Source organism: Giraffa tippelskirchi, chromosome X, assembly GCF_054371585.1.
Source record: "Giraffa tippelskirchi isolate mGirTip1 chromosome X, T2T-mGirTip1v1.2.pri, whole genome shotgun sequence".
Classification (NCBI taxonomy): domain Eukaryota; kingdom Metazoa; phylum Chordata; class Mammalia; order Artiodactyla; family Giraffidae; genus Giraffa; species Giraffa tippelskirchi.
In genome coordinates this window covers 98955117-98974103 of record NC_137289.1, presented here as the reverse complement: position 1 = coordinate 98974103, position 18987 = coordinate 98955117, and the positions used below count along the sequence as shown (strand labels likewise).

The 18987-nt window shown below is 43.0% G+C and overlaps 1 protein-coding gene across 2 annotated transcripts; it reads left to right on the top strand.

The window, feature by feature from the left end:
• The first annotated feature begins 3475 nt into the window (after positions 1 to 3475).
• On the top strand, positions 3476 to 18882 carry LOC145537188 (uncharacterized). Of its 2 annotated transcripts, XM_081568014.1 has the most exons (11): positions 3476 to 3698; positions 7497 to 7745; positions 8018 to 8236; positions 9294 to 9465; positions 9684 to 9763; positions 10997 to 11733; positions 12416 to 13158; positions 14072 to 14151; positions 14627 to 14765; positions 15139 to 15297; positions 18770 to 18882. In XM_081568014.1, exons 7-10 carry the CDS (start codon positions 12873 to 12875, stop codon positions 15249 to 15251), a joined length of 618 nt encoding a protein of 205 aa, XP_081424140.1. In that variant the 5' UTR covers positions 3476 to 3698; positions 7497 to 7745; positions 8018 to 8236; positions 9294 to 9465; positions 9684 to 9763; positions 10997 to 11733; positions 12416 to 12872; the 3' UTR covers positions 15252 to 15297; positions 18770 to 18882. The 2 variants fall into 2 exon arrangements, with proteins under 2 accessions (XP_081424140.1, XP_081424141.1); XM_081568015.1 differs by lacking the exons at positions 3476 to 3698; positions 7497 to 7745; positions 9294 to 9465; ... (1 more) ...; positions 10997 to 11733; positions 12416 to 13158 and having other exon boundaries at positions 7976 to 8236.
• The last annotated feature ends 105 nt before the right edge of the window (positions 18883 to 18987 follow it).

The following is an 18987-nucleotide window of genomic DNA, read 5'->3' as shown; positions in this document are numbered from 1 at the left end:
CATTTTTTGTTACATTTATCCCCGAGGATTTAATGGTATTGAAAATCCATGGTTTGTGATTTTTATGGCCTAGTTGAGGATGTATGTAGAGATAGAATGTTTGTATATAGATTTTCTGTTCCACAGTTCCTCTAAATATGCATATTAATTCCACAAATTTAGATCTAGATTATTTTTGCTTTTCAAAATATACTATAATATTTGAATATCAACAGTTTCTACTGGCTTAAACCTTAAACCTTTCCTCATTTTGCAGGATTGAACAAACCAGCCAGAATACTCTTGACTAAAGCAGGTGATAATCGGCATTTTTCCCGATAGGAAATGAGCAATCTTCTCCATTTCGACCTGTTTACGTTGCTTTTTTGTAGATACACTTTATCAGAGTAAGTTCCATTCTATTCCTAGCTTGCTGTCTTGAATATAGATTCAGTTCAGTTCCGTTCAGTCGCTCAGTCGTGTCCGACTCTCTGCGACCCCATGAATTGCAGCACGCCAGGCCTCTCTGTCCATCACCAACTCCTGGAGTCCACCCAAACCCATGTCCATCGAGTCGGTTATGCCATCCAACCATCTCAGCCTCTGTCGTCCCCTTCTCCTTCCGCCCCCAATCCTACCCAGCATTAGGGTCTTTTCCAATGAGTCAGCCCTTCGCATGAGGTGGCCCAAGTATTGGAGTTTCAGCTTCAACATCAGACCTTCCAGTGAACACCCAGGATAGATCTCTTTTAGGATGGATTGGTTGGATCTCCTTGCAGTCCAAGGGACTCTCAAGAGTCTTCTCCAACACCACAGTCCAAAAGCATCAATTCTTCGGTGCTCAGCTTTCTTCACCGTCCAACTCTCACATCCATACATGACCACTGGAAAAACCATAGCCTTGACTAGACGGACTTTTGTTGGCAAAGTAATGTCTCTGCTTTTAAATATGCTATCTAGGTTGGCCATAACCTTCCTTCCAAGGAGTAAGCGTCTTTTAAGTTCATGGCTGCAATCACCATCAGCAGTGATTTTGGAGCCCCCAAAAATAAAGTCTGACACTGTTTCCAGTGTTTCCCCATCTGTTCGCCATGAAGTGATGGGACCGGATGCCATGATCTTAGATTTCTGAATGTTGAGTTTTAAGCCACCTTTTTCACTCTCCTCTTTCTCTTTCATCAGGAGGCTCTTTAGTTCTTCACTTTCTGCCATAAGGGTGGTGTCACCTGCATATCTGAGGATATGGCGTGTGACTAAATAAGGGCCAGTTTGTCCAAAGCACTGTGTGCCTCTTCCTGTTTTTCACCCAGAATTCCTTCACGACGCAGTGTCATTCAGGGATCGCAGAGGTTACAACTTACCCCTGTAGAACTGGCTGTGAGCAACGCTGTTTCTGTTAGGGATGCTAATTCATCTGAAGCCAGAGATGGAATTTCTGAGCTGGAGTGCATCAGTGTCCTCAGGTGTGACCTATTAGAGCTGTTTTGGGTTGGCATCCAGGATGAGCACTCTGAACTGTTTGCAGATCTCTGTCCCAGGGCATGAAATCTCAGAACTGTTTGGGGGGGGGGGGTCTGTGTCCAGAGGGTTGGGCCTCTCAGCTATTCATACATCTGCACACGAGAACAGTCTGAAGAGAGAGGCTGGATGGACCCCACTCTCACGGGCCTTAGAAGCAGGCCTGTGATGTCACATTTGCTACGATTTCTACCATGCCTCCCTACAGAGAGAAAAGCTTGGGGCCCCATCCTCAGAGAGGGTAATAATGCACAGTTCACAGAAGCCCAGGTAATAATCCTGTTAAGAAAAATACTTGCTGATATGACTGCCACCCTTGATAGGGGCCCTGTGACAAAAACTGTGTACACACACTCTCTCAGTCCATCTGCCCAACCCACAACAAGGAGGGCACCGTTAGCAGATGGGCGCCCAAGGCCCAGTGCAGAGGGAAGGTCTCAGCTCATGAGGAGGGGAGGAACTGGATGGAAGCTTGGGCTCCTTGGAGGAGGCGGGAAAGACTCAGCACAACCCTGGCCAGGGAGTGGGGGAGGGGGGCGTTGGCACAGGGCCACAAGGACCCTATGGCTGACTCACTGTCAGGGTATGTCTCTGTGTCTCCCCATCACACACCCAGCTTCTTATCTGATGGATGGAATGGACTCGTCACATTCCCTGGGGATGTGATCATGGAAGGTACAGAGTTGAGCCTCCAAGCAGCTGGGGGGAAATCTCACATTCACCAATTTGCATGAGGCTCCACCACAAATGCAGAGATCCCTGCCTCTCTTTCCCCCATTAGAGCAGTCATTGGCAGGGAGATCAGCAAGAGGGCAGTCTGGGCAGGATAGGTTGTGAGGGACCCTGTGTGCAGCATGAGCCTCCCCAGGAATGGAGAATGTCCTTTTCTTGATGGGCAGAGGCCCCTGATGTGTGTGAAGGGAGCGTGATTAAGGCCCAGGCCATGGGCAACTGAGTCATTCTCTAGAGAAAGAGAGGATTTTACTCCCCAGGAGTAAAATGGAGACATCAGGATTTTACTCCCCAGTTTTTCCACTAGGATCTAGGATACTTTTCTCCCAGATAGGTATCTCCTCTAGGCTGTTGCTCAAATGTCACAATCTTAGAACTTCCCTGACCACTCTTTCTAGATATCATCCCCTCTCTCTATTTCACTATCCCAATTTAATGTTAATCATGGCAGTTACAAACACCTGATAAATTACTTGTATTTGGGGACCACATGATCCCAACAGAATGTAAGCTCCATGAGGAAAAGGTCGATTTTCTCTTTCCAAGCACACAAATTTGTGCTTGACACATACTTTGGAGAGAATGCATGAACAACGGAATGAACAGACAGTTAAACCTGTTGAGAGAAGCTTAGCTAGACAGGCTGAGGATTCTGCTAGAGAACATATTCAGGGATGATAAGATGATGACAAAGCTGTGATCTTTATCTCACCTACGAGGTGGTGTCCTTGGGTCCCCTCGAAATTGACCCCTTTCCTAACAGAATGGAAGGTCCTGTTGTCTTTTTCACATATTACTCGCGGTCAACGTCAGAGGCCTTCCCCACGCCAGGACCTCAGATTCCAGTCGGAAGCTTTACTTATCCTGCCCACTGGGGGACTGTGGCTGGATATTTCTGCCTTAAACCGGAAAGCTCAAACAACTACGATGCGCAGCATAGATAAAATGCTTTCAATGCTCTTTGTTACGACAGTGGTCACTATAGACAAGTAATCTTCAGTTTATGAAGACTTCTTTTTGAGTCCAAGATGGCAGCAATCTGTGGGGTTTTCACCCTAACCTTGCCCTTCCGCCCTTGGCGGATCATCCTGGAATGGTCCCCGGGCATCTATATCTGCTGTTCCCCAATCCCACCAGCAAGGGGCGCGCGAGATGAAACAGTTCTGTCCTGGGATATACCACTGAGGGGAAGCGGTAAGACCCCCCCCCCACTCTGGAAGGTACCATTGGGAGAGGGCGTTCCACAGCAGGGAGGGCCCCCTTACACCGCGTCAGGCATGGACCACAGTTCCCAGGCGCGGCGCTCAGGGCGCCTCTGGGTCTATCCCGATTCGCTCCTCTTCGTCTTCCCGCTGCTTTCGAATCCGAGTGGACACTGGTATTCAGCGGAAACTTTCTTCGTCTCTTTTCCAACTCCACCCCTTCGTTGGTGGGACGACTACGGAGCGAGAGACCTGCTGTCGGTTTGGGTATGGCGTCAGAGAAGCTTTCTGGGTAGTGACTGGTCACCGCGTGATTGCGGGCGCTGTGGGCACAGAACTGGAACTGAGGGCGAGAGGCGCGAGTATACGCGTGCGCCTGCGTTAGCGTGCGCAACGATGCAGAGCATGCAATTTTCCTCCGAGTTTTATTGCTTTTCCCAAAGGGGTCGAATAGCTGCTCTGGTTAGTGGCGAGGTTTGGCGCGGTCACTGGCCGTGCATGGTGACTGCGTTTCAGTCTTGTTTAGCTCTCGCTCAGTCTGGATCCTGTGGCAGCGCACGGTCTTCACACAAATGCACGCAATTCATGTCCAGGGAGAGGTCTCTGAGTTTGGTGTCTCTCCCTGGAGAGTATACTGTATCTGGCACCTTGGGATTGTGTGTTGCTACGTGTGACAACACGGGTGCTGTTTGGCTACATTTGATCTTGAGCCTTTGGGCGGAATTGTGAGTGATGGGACATTTGATGTGAGTGGATTTTGTGAGCCATAATACAAAGCCTCTAGGATGTGTGCCTGTATACCGGGATGTGCATCTTTGGAGGTTTCTTGCCTTTCAGTCCCTGTGTGTGAGATCTCTGTGTTAGGGGTCTGCACCCCAGAATGTGAGATCACTGAGCTTTTTGATTCTGGGTTCCAAGTTGTGATGCCTCTGTGCTGCTTTAAGGATGGGTTAGTCTAAAGGTGTAAAGGATCAGCTGCCTGGGGCTCTATGCAGAGGTTGCAAATTTTTCCTTTGTCTGGGAACTTTGTCTTAAGATTATATGATGTTCTTGAGTTATTAAAACTTCTGCCTTTCCGTTTAGGAGGGTTTGTATTAGGTCGGTAAGTGTCCGCGTGGTTTGGGAGTCAGTCTCCATGATGTGAAGCATCTGTGCAGTTCTCATTTGTTTCTGTCTGGAAGACTTTGGACTGTTTGCAGGGTCTCTGTCACAGCGTGTATGGTTATGGTCTCTGTTGTGTTTGAGCGTCTGAGACTCGAGTTGTGTGCTCTCTGTGCAGAGATTCAGTGAGCTCTTTTTGGTGTCTCTGGCTGTCTATGAGCTGTTGGAAGTCTTCGTGTTAGAAATAAAACCTCTTACGTTCTTGGCTGTGAGGTCTCTGTCCAGGAAGTGAGGATTTGGTAGCTGGCAGATATGATTCTGAAGCCGGGAACCTGACATGCTGACTGTGTGTTGTTGAGTGTATCACTTGCCTCGTGAAATCTCAGTATGTATCATAATTAATACAGTGGGGCCAGTGCCCATCTTGGAGGGTACCTGTGCATGTTAGCAATGTGTTTAAAGGGCCTGCCTCCAGACTGTCCTTCAGCAAATGTTTTCTGAGCACCTGCCATAGACCTGAGCACTATTGGAGGAGCTTGTGACAGGGCAAAACTAACCAAGTCTCTCATTGCATAGACTTGGTGGTCAGTAAGTAAATCAAGGGTGGCAGGCACTGTGAAGAAAGATATTGCTAGATCAGGGGAAAAGGTGTATGTGGGTATGATATTATGATTTTCTTCAAGATAATGAGGGAAAGTCTCCCTGAAAGATGCCAAGTAAGCAGAGATCTGGAGGAAGTGAGGGAGCAGGTCGTGGGGTTACCTAAGGGAAGAGCATTCCAGGCAGAAGGAACAACAAATGCAACAGTCCTGGCATGGAAATCTACTTGGCGTGCTCCTGAATGTCAAGGAGTCCTGTGATGCACTGGGTTTGGCTCGTAGCTCTCATTGAAAGGGGCCTGGTGCTGCTATTTCTGTTTGTCCCCCAGTTTGTGGTCATCTGCATTTCACAGATGAAGGACTCAAGGCTCCAACATGTGCCCTGCACCTTCTCTCCTACCTATACCTGAAATTAGGAGTGAAACCTTCTGGTCCGTCAGGAGAGACAGAGAACTTGAGTGTACCAGCTGCAGGGATGATAGCATCCGCGTTGAATGTCAGCCGAGCAGCGTACCTCAGTTTTAATGTGGGAATCATGCCTCATATCGTTGCCTGCCCTTGATGGAGGGCAGGACTTAAGAAGGAGAAAGGGAACTGGGGCAAAGGAGAGAGGCAGGAAGGGGAAGCTGGAGGACAATGAGAAAAAAAAATGAATGGTCTCATCACATTGCTTGGATTTGGCCCAAATCACCTTGATTAAATGATTGGAGTGATATATAGATGTATATATATATATATATATATATATATATATATATATATATATATGTTTTACTTTGTCCCTGTCCCTACCCTTTCTTTCCCTCCCCTTCTCTTTTGTGCCTGGGATACCACCTGGGGCTGGAGATTTCTTTTCTGTAAATTTTTCAACTACAAGCTTGCTTTTAAAATAGGTTATCTGTTTCTTTTTCACTGAAATTTGATAGTTTGTTCCGCTTCACCTAAATTGCCAGATGTAGTTATTCTATGACTATAAACTTATTCATAGAATCCTTTTAATTTCTGTGGAATCTGTAACCTATTTCTTTCCTGATATTGGCAAGTTTTGTCTATAGTTATCTTGCTTTTGTTTTATTCTTCTGGGTGGAAATTTATGAATTCGTAGTGACCTTTTGAAAGAGCCAGCTTTGGGTTTTGTCGATTATCTATATATTTTTTCTAATATCTGTCCCGATCTCTATTTCCCTTATTTTGCTGAGTCTCGCTACCAAAGGGGTTTAATAAAGTCCCTGAAAGTTTCCCAAGTATAGTGTAATCTCACAGATTCTAGGGCACTGTTGTAGCCGCACTGAGTGAGATCCACTGAATGTAGATCATGGCATCTGCACTTTTTACAAGAAGTCCTCAGTTCTGATTGACGTGGACAACGTGTCTAGGCACTACTGGAGCAGAGGCATGGTCTTATTTTCCCTACTGCCAGGCTGTCTTCACTGAGAGCATGTGACAGGGTTGTCTGTTTTCTCTGATGCACAAACCCAAGGGGTATGACACAAACTCAAGGGGGTTGACAATTAAATGGAGGGAGGCTTTGGACTAGAGCAGATGCGGTGGACTTTGGAAAAAGTAGATGCATTAGAGATTTTCGAAGTAAAAGTGACAGAACTCAGCAAGAATATGGACTTGAAGTGAAGGAGAGGGAATTGTAAACATGGTTAAGACCAAGTTTCTGTGTCCTGTCATAAGGGTACAAAGGTGTCATGGGAAATCCTGGAAGTTGGCCAGGTCTGGAAAGAATTCCAAATAAGATTTTTATGTTTATGAGCTCATGGTCTAGATGGATACAATAACCAGTATTTACATACTTAAAAGTTCCTTTTCCTTTTAAAAAAAAGTGAGAGGTATTGAGATATAATTTATATACAATAGAAGTCAATGCTTTAAAGCATTACCGTTTGTCGAGTTTTCACATATGCATACCATTGCGTAAATGCTACCACAACAAAAATGTAGAAAACGCCCCATTCGTTTGAAAATGCTCCTTTGGGCTATTTGCATTCAGACTCCTTCCTCCATTCCTATACCCTGGCCACCGCAGATATATTTCTGTGCCTATAGTTGTGCCTTTTCCAGGAATCCATTGACATGAAATCATATAACACATAGCCTTCTGTGTCTGACATCTCTCAGTGGCACAGCTGAGATGCATCCTTGCTGTTACATGCATTAGGAGTTCCTTTTGAAATGACTGTGTAGTATTCTCCTGCACGAGTATACACTTTTGTTTCTCTTTCATCTATATGCCAGTTGTTGAATAGTTGGGCTGTTTCTGGTTTTTGGCTATTAGGAGTACATGAGTAGGATATTTTAGTAATGGTCCTTGTGTGAATATGTTTTCCTTTGTCTTGGGTAAAATTAAAACTCCTAGTAAGTACGAAAATTCCTGAGAATAAGAAGAATGTGCTACTGGAGACGAGTGAAGAAATAGCTACAGAAGGAATGACAAGGCTAAGCCAAAGTGGAAACAACCCCCAGCTGTGGATGTGTCTGGTGGTGAAAGTAAAGTCCGATGCTAAAAGAACAATATTGTACAGGAACCAGAGGTATATTCTGAGAAATCAGTTACCAGTTCAGAGATATAAAGGTGCAGTGCTGCAAGCAACAGATGGAAACAGAGGTATGTATTTCTGTGTCTCTTCCATGGAAGTGAGTAAAGCCATCGCAAGCGTGATGGAAAACCCAGAAGCAGAGAAGGAAATGGTTCATCAAAGCATGTATAAAAATAGGTATTAAAAACCGTAATGTCTGTTTCTGTCACGAATGTCTTTCTGAGACACATTCTCCACTAAGGGTAACCTGGGACTACCTATCACCAGTTTGTGGATGCATAAGAAAGACTGCCCTGGAAGGAAAAATATATAGTCTTCAAGCCCCTTTCTCATCCTCCAGAGACCCTGCCGTTCCAGGACTCCACCTCAGTGGCGAGAAAACCTCAACGTGCACGGCACACGCCGAACTCCGGGAGCATGCGCAGTGTGTGCACGTGCACCCGTTGCTGCGCATGCGCCTTGGTGCACATACATCCTGAGCGTTCTGTGAGGAGCGTTGGGCCTGAGGCGGTTGGGTTTATTCAGTCCCGGTTCCTTCTCACTGCTTGCGAGTCACCAGGTAGGTCCACAGATCTGTCCTGTCTGGAGTTGAAGTGTGCGAGTGTGTGAGGGGGAGCCAGCGAGTTTCGGGCGGGTCGGGCAGTGCGATCTGGGGCCTTTGAGGAGGAAAGCCCTCGAGGTCGTCATCTTTCTCCTCAGAGGTGTCGCGACGCCATAGTTCTTGCCCTGGTGGCTGGAGGGGAAGGGCGGTGGGCAGAAGAGGGCAGGGGTCGGGTGATGGTGGGGGGGAGACTTGGGAGTGCTATTTGAAATATCTGGTTCACTGGGGCCCTGGAACTGACGACAGAGCACAGAATCTGGGGCCGGCAGTGGGACCTGGGCAGGGGGCGGGGTGGGCGATTAAGGAAAGGCCTAGAAACCGGACCGCGGGGGGGTTGTGACTGTATTGTTATAGCCACGCGTTTTGGGGAACAAACTCACTCAGAGGGACAATGCAGGTAATGGAGGGCAGTTTATTACACCGGCGGGCCCAAGGCAGAGTCTCCTCTTAGCCAAGGACCCCGACCAGCATTTGTGAAAATCTTTTATACCCCATGTGTACGTGTCCGAACTCACCACCCCAAATTCCTCGAGACTTACATAAACAAAGGAAGGGTAAATACAATCACAGTAATCTCATCATTTAGGTGTTATGTGTTCAAACAGTTAAACAGTTGGCCAATAATCAATAAGCCGGAGGTTACACTCCGATAGGTACAGAAACATTTACGGCCTGTCCAGAGACAGGGGTGATTAGTGTATGTTTTCTCTTAGGCGATGAGTAACCTGGATAGGATCTTCAAGGTTCCCCTGTCCGGAGGGGGTCTTATCCTTCTATTGTCGTTTTCACAGGCACTAGGCACAGAGTTCAGAGTCCATTAGAGAGGTGGCCGAGCATGATCAGCACCAACAGGCCTAAGATGGAGTCCAGGCCCCAGGAATTCCTTCTTCATTATCCCGGGTTTTGTGATAAGGTGTCAAGGGAGACGTGGACCAGTTGCTCTGCATGCACTCACCTCAGCCCCAGACCCTGAGAAAATCAGGCTGTAAAGACTGAGCCTTTCTTCTTGTTCCAGCTGAATTCCAAGGGAGTTGGGGGAGATATGTCTGGTGAAAAGGAGTGTGACAAAAGGAACAGTCCTGGATTTTTAATTCCTAGCAGCGTTTCACTAAATATCTTCATGATGGAGAATTCTGTTGTGAAATCAAACTTCCTCACAAAAGTTCAGCCTTCCTGTGTACCTTAAGGTGATTTCTCTGCCAGCTTAGCAAAGACAAATATGGCTTTTCTAGCAACTGTATTTGGTGTACTTGGAATGCATGTACACTCGTACTTAACCAGAGTTTTCTTTTGAAAGTATTTTCACATTTTTTAAAAAATAATAAGTCAACGTATGGTCATAAAAGTGATCAAATATAGCTGTACTCTTAAATACATTTTCTAAATCACAATATTCTACTTTCAGGGAGAAATATGAGTTTGCAAGTGGCATCAACATTGGGACCTGTAGATCAAGAGTGCTCCCAGCTGGGTGAACCTGTGGTTGTGAGTACCTTACCATTTGATGTTTTCTATTAGCACAAGTTTATTTTGGAGAAAATATTGTTAAGTAGTGAGGTCGTTGCTGAGCCGCAGAAAGACGGCCGGGATTCTTGGCCTCTGGAGGAGAAGAATTCAATCCGGGGCCAGAGACGAGGCTGGATCGCCCAGAGCTTTGGTGTGATCAAGTTTTATTAAAGTGTAAACGAGATAGAGAAAGCTTCTGACATAGGCATCGGAAGGGGGTAGAAAGAGTACTCCCCTGCTAGTCTTCAGCTGGATGATACATAGTCACTAGCAGTTTGTTAATGAAAGAAAGGAATGTCTTAAACTCAGAATGGCACCAGGCCCCTCATCCATAAGATGTATTTTGGAATAATCTGGGCACCAGACATCCCGGGTCATAAAACGATTGACTTGAATTTTGCAGAAAGGCAGATCATGCAAATAGTTTCATTTACATAGATTAGGGGAACAATGTCTGAGTATAACATACTGGTTTGTCAAGTAAGTTCTGAGCCATTAGGCGGAAGACAGCGCTTGGGGTAAATGCAGAGTACAATAACATAGCTTAAGACAAACATTTCCATAAGAAAAAAGGATTGGTTAACTCAAAGTTTGAGAATAGTTAACTTCAGGTGAAACCAGGTGTCATGGCAACACAGTATTTTCAGAGAAACCTCTTTTAAATTTGTATAGAGAAGGGAAACAATATCCCTAGTTTGTTTCATCCTGCCGCTTAAGAGAGAGAGAAAATGTCTGACACTTGCAGCCTATTTCCTCCGTTTGGAGACTCCTGGCCTTCCTGCCGGTTGCCCTCTCAGTAAGTAGTACAGATGCAGCGATAAAGGTCTTTCATGCTGATAAAGGGTGACAGTTTGTCTTAGGAAGGAACATTGATCCAGATATATTACAGTCTGGTGTTGCCTGGATGAGTATACCGTTAAATTCCCTGGAAATGTGCCCAGTGACTCCCTTCCTCCTGCTTATTAACAACAGATTGCATACTTCCATCCCAACATAGATTTAAATAGCTTCCAAAGTCTTTCTGGGTAACTCTTAGGGGAGCTAACTTTTCTCTGTGGGAAGAGTAACTTTATTAAAAGTAAGTACATAGAATTGTGTTGGGAAAATGTTGTTAGGTTAACTTATGATCAGATATATCTGTGTCTTATGTATATTTATGCTATTAGATGTATTAACAACAAAAGGTTTTTATTTGCATGCCCACTCTACTAGGACCAGTAGCCCAGTGTTGAGCAACCTCAACAAGGGGAACCACCAGCTGAAATGCAGGATATCACACCGGCAAAGGAGGAAATAAATGAAGAGGATCCAGTGGATCGTGGTGAAGAGAAGCTTGAGACATAATTTATATACAAGAGAAGTCAATGCTTTAAAGCATTCCTGTGTGTCGAGTTTTGACATATGCATACCATTGCGTAAATGCTACCACAACAAAAAGGTAGAAAACGTCCCGTTGGTTTGAAAATGCTCCCTCGGGTGAGAATGCAAACTAGTACAGCCACTATGGAGAACAGTGTGGAGATTCCTTAAAAAACTGGGAATAGAACTGCCATACGACACAGCAATCCCTCTGCTGGGCATACACACCAAGGACACCAGAACTGAAAGAGACACGTGTAGCCCAGTGTTCATCACAGCACTGTTTACAATAGCCAGGACATGGAAGCAACCTAGATGTCCATCAGCAGACGAATGAATAAGGAAGCATTGGTACATATACCCAATGGAATATTACTCAGCCATTAGAAAGAATACATTTGAATCATTTCTATTGAGATGGATGAAACTGGAGCCCATTATTCAGAGTGAAGTAAGCCAGAAAGGAAAACACCAATACAGTATACTAATGCATATATATGGAATTTGAAAGACGGTAACCATAACCCTATTGCGAGACAGAATAAGAGACAGAGATGCATAGAACAGTCGTATGGACTCTGAGGGAGAAGGTGAGGGTGGGACGTTCTGAGAGAATAGCATTGAAACATGTATATTATCATATGTGAAACAGAACACCATTCCAGGTTCGATGCATGAGACAAATGCTCAGGGCTGGGGCAATGGGATGACCCAGAGGGATGGGATGGAGAGTGGGTGGGAGGGGGGTTCAGGATGGGGAACACATGTAAACCCATAGCTGATTCATGTCAATGTATGGCAAAAGCCACTACAATATTGTAAAGTAATTAGCCCCCAACTAAAATAAATAAATTTATTAAAAAAAAAAAAGCAAATGCTCCCTCTGGCTATTTGCATTCAGATTCCTTCCTCCATTCCTATACCCTGGCAACCACAGATACATTTCTGTGCCTATAGTTGTGCGTTTTCCAGAAATCCATTGACATGAAATCATATAACACATAGCTTTCTGTGTCTGACATCTCTCAGTGGCACAGCTGAGATGCCTCCTTGCTGTTACATGCATTAGTAGTTCCTTTTGAAATGACTGTGTAGTATTCTTATGCATGAGTATACTCTTTTTTCTTTCATCTACATACCAGTTGTTGAATAGTTTGGTTGTTTCTAGTTTTGGCTATTAAGAGTACATGAGTAGGATATTTTAGTAATGGTCCTTGTGTGAATATGTTTTCCTTTCTCTTGGGTAAAATTGGCTAAAATTAAAACTCCTAGGAAGTACCGAAATTCTTGAGAATAAGAAGAATATGCTACCGGAGAAGAGTGAAGAAATAGCTACAAAAGGAATGAAAAGGCTAAGCTAAAGTGGAAACAGCCCCCAGCTGTGGATGTGTCTGGTGGTGAAAGTCAAGTCCGATGCTAAAAGAAGAATATTGTACAGGAACCAGAGGTATATTCTGAGAAATCAGTTACCAGTTCAGAGATATAAATGTGCAATGCTCCAAGCAACAGATGGAAACGGAGGTACATATTTCTGTGTCTGTTCTATGGAAGTGAGTAAAGCCATTGCAAGCATGATGGAAAACCCAGAAGCAGAGAAGGAAATGGTTCATCAAAGCATGTATAAAAATAGGTATTCAAACCAGTAATGTCTATTCCTGTCATAAATGTCTTCCTGAGACACATTCTCCACTAAGGGTAACCTGGGACTACCTATCACCACAGTTTGTGGATGCGTAAGAAAGACTGCACTGGAAGGAAAAAAATACAGTCTTCAACCCCCTTTCTCATCCTCCAGAGACCCTGCGGTTCCAGGACTCTTACCTCAGTAGCGAGAAAAGCTCAACGTGCTCGGCACACGCCGAACTCAGGGAGCATGCGCAGTGTGTGCCCGTACACCCGCTACTGCGCATGCGCCTTGGTGCGCATAAGTAGCGCAGATTCTGTGAGGAGCGTTGGGCCTGAGGCGGTTGTGTTTACTCAGTCCCGGTTCCTTCTCGCTGCTTTCGAGTCACCGGGTAGGTCCACAGATCTGTCCTGTCTGGAGTTGATGTGTGCGAGCGTGTGAGGGGGAGCCAGCGAGTTTCGGGCGGGTCGGGCAATGCGTTTTCGGGCCTTTGAGGAGGAAGGCCCTCGAGGTCGTCATCTGGCTCTTCAGAGGTGTCGTGATGCCATAGTTCTTGCCCTGGTGGCTGGAGAGGAAGCTCGGTGGGCAGAAGAGGGCAGGGGTCGGGTGATGGTGGGGGTGAGACTTGGGAGTGCTATTTGAAATATCTGGTTCACTGGGGCCCTGGAACTGATGACAGAGCACAGAATCTGGGGCCGGCAGTGGGACCTGGGCAGGGGGCGGGGTGGGCGATTAAGGAAAGGCCTAGAAACCGGACCGCGGGTGGGGGGGGGGTTGTGACTGTCTCCCGGGTTTTGTGATAAGGTGTCAAGGGAGACGTGGTCCGGTTGCTCTGCATGCAGACTCACTTCAGCCCCAGACACTGAGAAAATCGCCATAGTCAGGCTGTAAAGACTGAGCCTTCTTGTTCCAGCTGAATTCCAAGGGAGTTGGGGGAGATATGTCTGGTGAATAGGAGTGTGACAAAAGGAATAGTCCTGAATTTTTAACTCTTAGCAGTATTTCACTAAATATCTTCATAATGGAGAATTCTGTTGTGAAATCAAACTTCCTCACAAAAATTGAGCCTTCCTGTGTACCTTAAGGTAATTTCTCTGCCAGCTTAGCAAAGACAAAAATGGCTTTTCTAGTAACTGTATTTAGTGTGATTGGAATGCATGTACACTCATACTTAACCATCGTTTTCTTTTGAAAGTATTTTCACATTTTTAAAAAAAGTAATAAGTCAACATATGGCCATAAAAGTGATCAAATATAGCTCTAGTCATAAATACATTTTCTAAATCACAACATTCTACTTTCAGGGAGAAATATGAGTGGGCAAGTGGCATCAACACTGGGACCTATAGATCAAGAGTCCTCCCAGCTGGATGCACCTGTGGTTGTGAGTACCTTACCATTTGGTGTTTTCTATTAGCAGAAGTTTATTTTTGAGAAAATGATGTTAAGTAGTACAGATGCAGTGATAAAGGTCTTTCATGCTGATAAAGGGTGACAGTGTGTCTTAGGAAGGAACATTGATCCAGATATATTACAGTCTGGCGTTGCCTGGATGAGTATACTGTTAAATTCCCTGGAAATGTGCCCAGTGACTCCCTCCTCCTGCTTATTAACAACAGATTGCATACTTCCATCCCAACATAGAGTTAAATAGCTTCCAAAGTCTTTCTGAGTAACTCTTATGGGAGTTAACTTTTCTCTGTGGGAAGAGAAACTTTATTAAAAGTAAGTACATAGAATTGTGTTGGGAAAATGTTGTTAGGTTTACTTATGATCAGATACATCTGTGTCTTGTGTATAGTTATGCTATTAGATGTATTAACAACAAAAAGTTTTTATTTGCATGCCCACTCTACTAGGACCAGCAGCCCAGTGTTGAGCAACCTCAACAAGGGGAACCACCAGCTGAAATTCATGATATCACACCTGCAAAGGAGGAAGTACATGAAGAGCATCCAGTGGATCGTGGTGAAGAGAAGCTGCCGCGTGCCTGTCAAGGTAAAGTGTATCAGTGCATCCTGCCTTAAGACATACCCAGTGAGTGGAGGAAAGGAAACATTAGAAAAGGACTTCAGACAGTTCCTGAAAAACTGAGGAGAGTATAGTTTGCAGGTTCGTGTGGTTGGTGAAATTTTCCCTTGTTTTCAAGACAAAGAAGTCGGGGGAGCATCTAAGTTGTCTGAGGACAACCCTGGAAAAGGAAAATGGTAATGACTTTCGGAAAATTCTGCTTTCCTTTTTCTCCAGCAAAACATTCCTGGAATAATGCTCCTGATTTTCTTACTCATCACATTTTTACCATACTAACCTAAGGCTTTTAATTCATAACACTGAGGGAATGAATATCATCATTCCCTTGTTTATATTGTAGGTTTTACACCTAAATTGATGCGTTTTTTTAATGATCCTTACCTGGAAATTGATCTCCCGGAATTGGCTGTGGCAAAGACTGGGGGTCAAGGTGGAGATGGTCCTGATGTCTAGGAGGAGATTGCGTCAAATATACAGCCTGTTGAAATGCCAGAAGCAGGTATGTCATCCATTCAGAAAGTAATTTATGTGGTTTCTGTTTTTCAGAATATTATATCTTTAATAATATAGAGGGAACATTACTATTATTTTAATAATAGAATTCACATATTCTTTGAAAGATAGTTCACATCCCAGATGCCTGAGTGCCTGACTTACAGACTTTCCAATAAAGAGACAGGATCAAAGCCATATCGAACTGAAAATAGGAAACCGTTTTCCTTTTTTTTTTTTATTTTTAAATAAATTTATTTATTTTAGTTGGAGGCTAATTACTTTACAATATTGTAGTGGTTTTTGCCATACATTGACATGAATCAGCCATGGGTTTACATGTGTTCCCCATCCTGAACCCCCCCACACCTCCCTCCCCCTCCCATCCCTCCGGGTCATCCCACTGCCCCAGCCCTGAGCATTTGTCTCATGCATCGAACCTGGAATGATGTTCTGTTTCACATATGATAATATACATGTTTCAATGCTATTCTCTCAGAACGTCCCACCCTCACCTTCTCCCTCAGAGTCCATAAGACTGTTCTATGCATCTGTGTCTCTTATTCTGTCTCGCATATAGGGTTATCGTTACCATCTTTCAAATTCCATATATATGCATTAGTATACTGTATTGGTGTTTTTCTGTCTGGCTTACTTCACTCTGTATAATGGGCTCCAGTTTCATCCTTCTCAATAGAACTGATTCAAAAGGAAACCGTTTTCTTTCCTTGAGTATAAGTACTTTAAGCAACAGCTAATAATTTTCAGGTTCTTTTCTAATTTCTGCTTGTAACAAATACAGAATGCATTTGTAATAAATATCAGTTTACATGAAATATGCTCAGTAGGTTCTAGTACCAGCTTTAACATAATGTGTGTGATTCAGGTAAATCCCTTAACTTCTAAACTGAACTTTATTCATTTAAGTTGTGAATTCAGAACAGATACACTAAAATGCCAATTTTTCCATGCTGATTTTTGCACTCTCTGATTCCCTTCGATGGAATGCATACAAGAATACTCTGTTTTTCTTGATTGATTTATCATAAAATATCATCTAGAGTCAAATTATAACAGGGGAATTGAGATTTCATTTTCTGATGGGGGACCCATGTACACCCGTGGCTGATTCATATCAATGTATTGCAAAAAACACCACACTATTGTAAAGTAATTAGCCTCCAATTAAAATTAAAAAATTAATTTTTTAAAAAAGAAAATGAGCCAACATTCTGCTTGATGTTTGTTAAATTCTCTCAAATTCTGAATTCTCTAGCTCTTAGGAAACTTAGTTGCATTTTAAATCCTTTCCCCATTGAAGCATGATATGACTGAATAATAAAATGGCAAAAGGTAGTCTAGTTTCCTGTTTCTGTGGCTGATCAAGTTGAGAGAGTGCATTTAGTCAGTGATATTCCAGGCAGGTGTGAGTGAGATACATATGCTAAGCACACTACCTGCCCCCATGTTTGGTCTGTTTTGGGGGGCGTTTTTTTGCTTATTTTAAGTGGAGGATCATTACTTTACACTACTCTGATGGTTTTTGCCATACACCCAACTCTCACTCTTAAGGAACTAGTAAAAATCTGAGCCTCACGATATAATCGTCTCTCACTATATCAAATATGTTATTTTTCCTCTTTGATACGTGAGTTTAAAAAGTTTTGAAGGTTAAAGTCTGTAACTCTAGTTCTTCCCACGTAATCAGCGTAGTATCTTTCACATAGGTGTTCTCCAGATTGCTGACAATTAATTGCATGGTTCTAATTTTACAGGAAGAACTTCATGGTTAGGGAAGATTTTACTGTGTATTAGCCTTCTAAATATTTTCACTTTACCTTTTTGTTCCATTCCATTAGAACATGTAGATGAAAGGACAACTTTCAGACTACTTGCAAGTAACTACAGAACATGATTAAAATGTTCTCTTAGAAACATCTTAGCCCTAAATATGTGTGGTATTTAAAAAGAAAAATACATTAATTATAAAGTACATAAATATAAAATCCTACCCCCAACAAACAGGTAAGAAAAAGAGCGACAGAATAAACCTAACGGAAAAAGAAAAAGATACTTAATAAAAGACAGGTATGAATCGTCAGGAAGAGGAAAATAAACTCAACTAATAGATAAACACAATGTGGTAATTTACATAATTTTGTAACACACATATATATACACACACATTTTTTAATATTCTTTTCTGTTGTGATTTATCACAGGAGGTTGGACATAGTTCCCTGTGCTGTATAGTAGGACCTTGTTGTTTATCCATTCTGAATGTGATAGTTTGTATCTGCCAACCCCAAATTGCCAGTCCATTCCTCTCAGTTTACATGATTGTGAAGAAAATGGACAAAGCCCAAGTATACCTAATAAGAAATATGAACAAGACACTAACAGTAGATTACAGAATTAAAACAGAGTATAATCTGGAACTCACATATTTTTAGAATATTGATGGGATGTGTCTAATAGGGTAGAAAAAGAAATATTATTTAACATAGCCCAGAGTAACTAAATAAGTAAACATCACAAGATACCGTGGATGAACTTTTGAAATTGGTCAGAGTTGTCTCTCAAAAGCCATTGTCATTCAGAAACAAACCAAAAAATCTCCTTTTCCAGATTTTCTTCTCTCTTCCTACTTGCTTTTCTCTCTCACTCATACTCCCTCTAGCTCTCCCGTTTCTTTTCTTCTCTCCTTTTTCTCTTTCTTCTTTTGGTGTGGCTGTGAGAAAGTCCTATTTCTGCTTCACATGTTGATGTCGCCAGTGATAGTAATGACTGAAAATTAGTGTCCCCGTATAATTTATTATACCAACTGGAATGCTTTCCAAGGTGACAAGAAACATTTAGAATTACAAGAGGGCCACAAGTAAAAAGGGGGATAAATGTTTAACTGACTTAAAACAACCACATCAGGGATAAATTAGAACAAATGAAAATTTCTACACTCTTCCACAGTAGAGAAGAAACAAATGTACTACTGGCCTTTTTCTTTACTTCACTTAAGCAGTAACAGAGATAACAACTGTTGAGCTGTCCTATATTCGGAATATTATTTCAAACCAACACAGTTCAATGATACTTTTGGGGGATTTTTTGGTTTTAGTTTTGGTGTATTTTGTTTTTCTTAGGGTGTTTTTTGTTGTTAGATATTTTACTGAATGTGTACACAGTTTTGCCCTCTACTGAAAACGACCTTCTGATAGGTTCAATTGATTTCATTTGTTCTGAACTCAGTGTCCTTATTTTCTTGTATAACTAGGAAGGGTAGTGTGTTTTTAAAAATACTGGTAATACGCTTGAAAAGCCTATAAAATCTCTAGAGAGGATTAACTGAAGGTAAGCCAAAGGGTCGCCCGTAGTGTTCTTGTTTTAGTCCACTTTATAAAACTACAACTGCGATGAACTCTGTACACCTCTCCTGTCATCGAAATTTCTGCTAAGTAACTTTTTAAATGTATATATTATAGGTGAAGGGCGACGATTTGCTTGAAAGAAGATAGACTGAAGCCATCTGTGCTGTTCTTATGTTGTATATTTGACTGTTAAAGTTCTGTCAATAAAGTTTCATTTTCTCCTTGCACATTTTTTGTTACATTTATCCCCGAGGATTTAATGGTATTGAAAATCCATGGTTTGTGATTTTTATGGCCTAGTTGAGGATGTATGTAGAGATAGAATGTTTGTA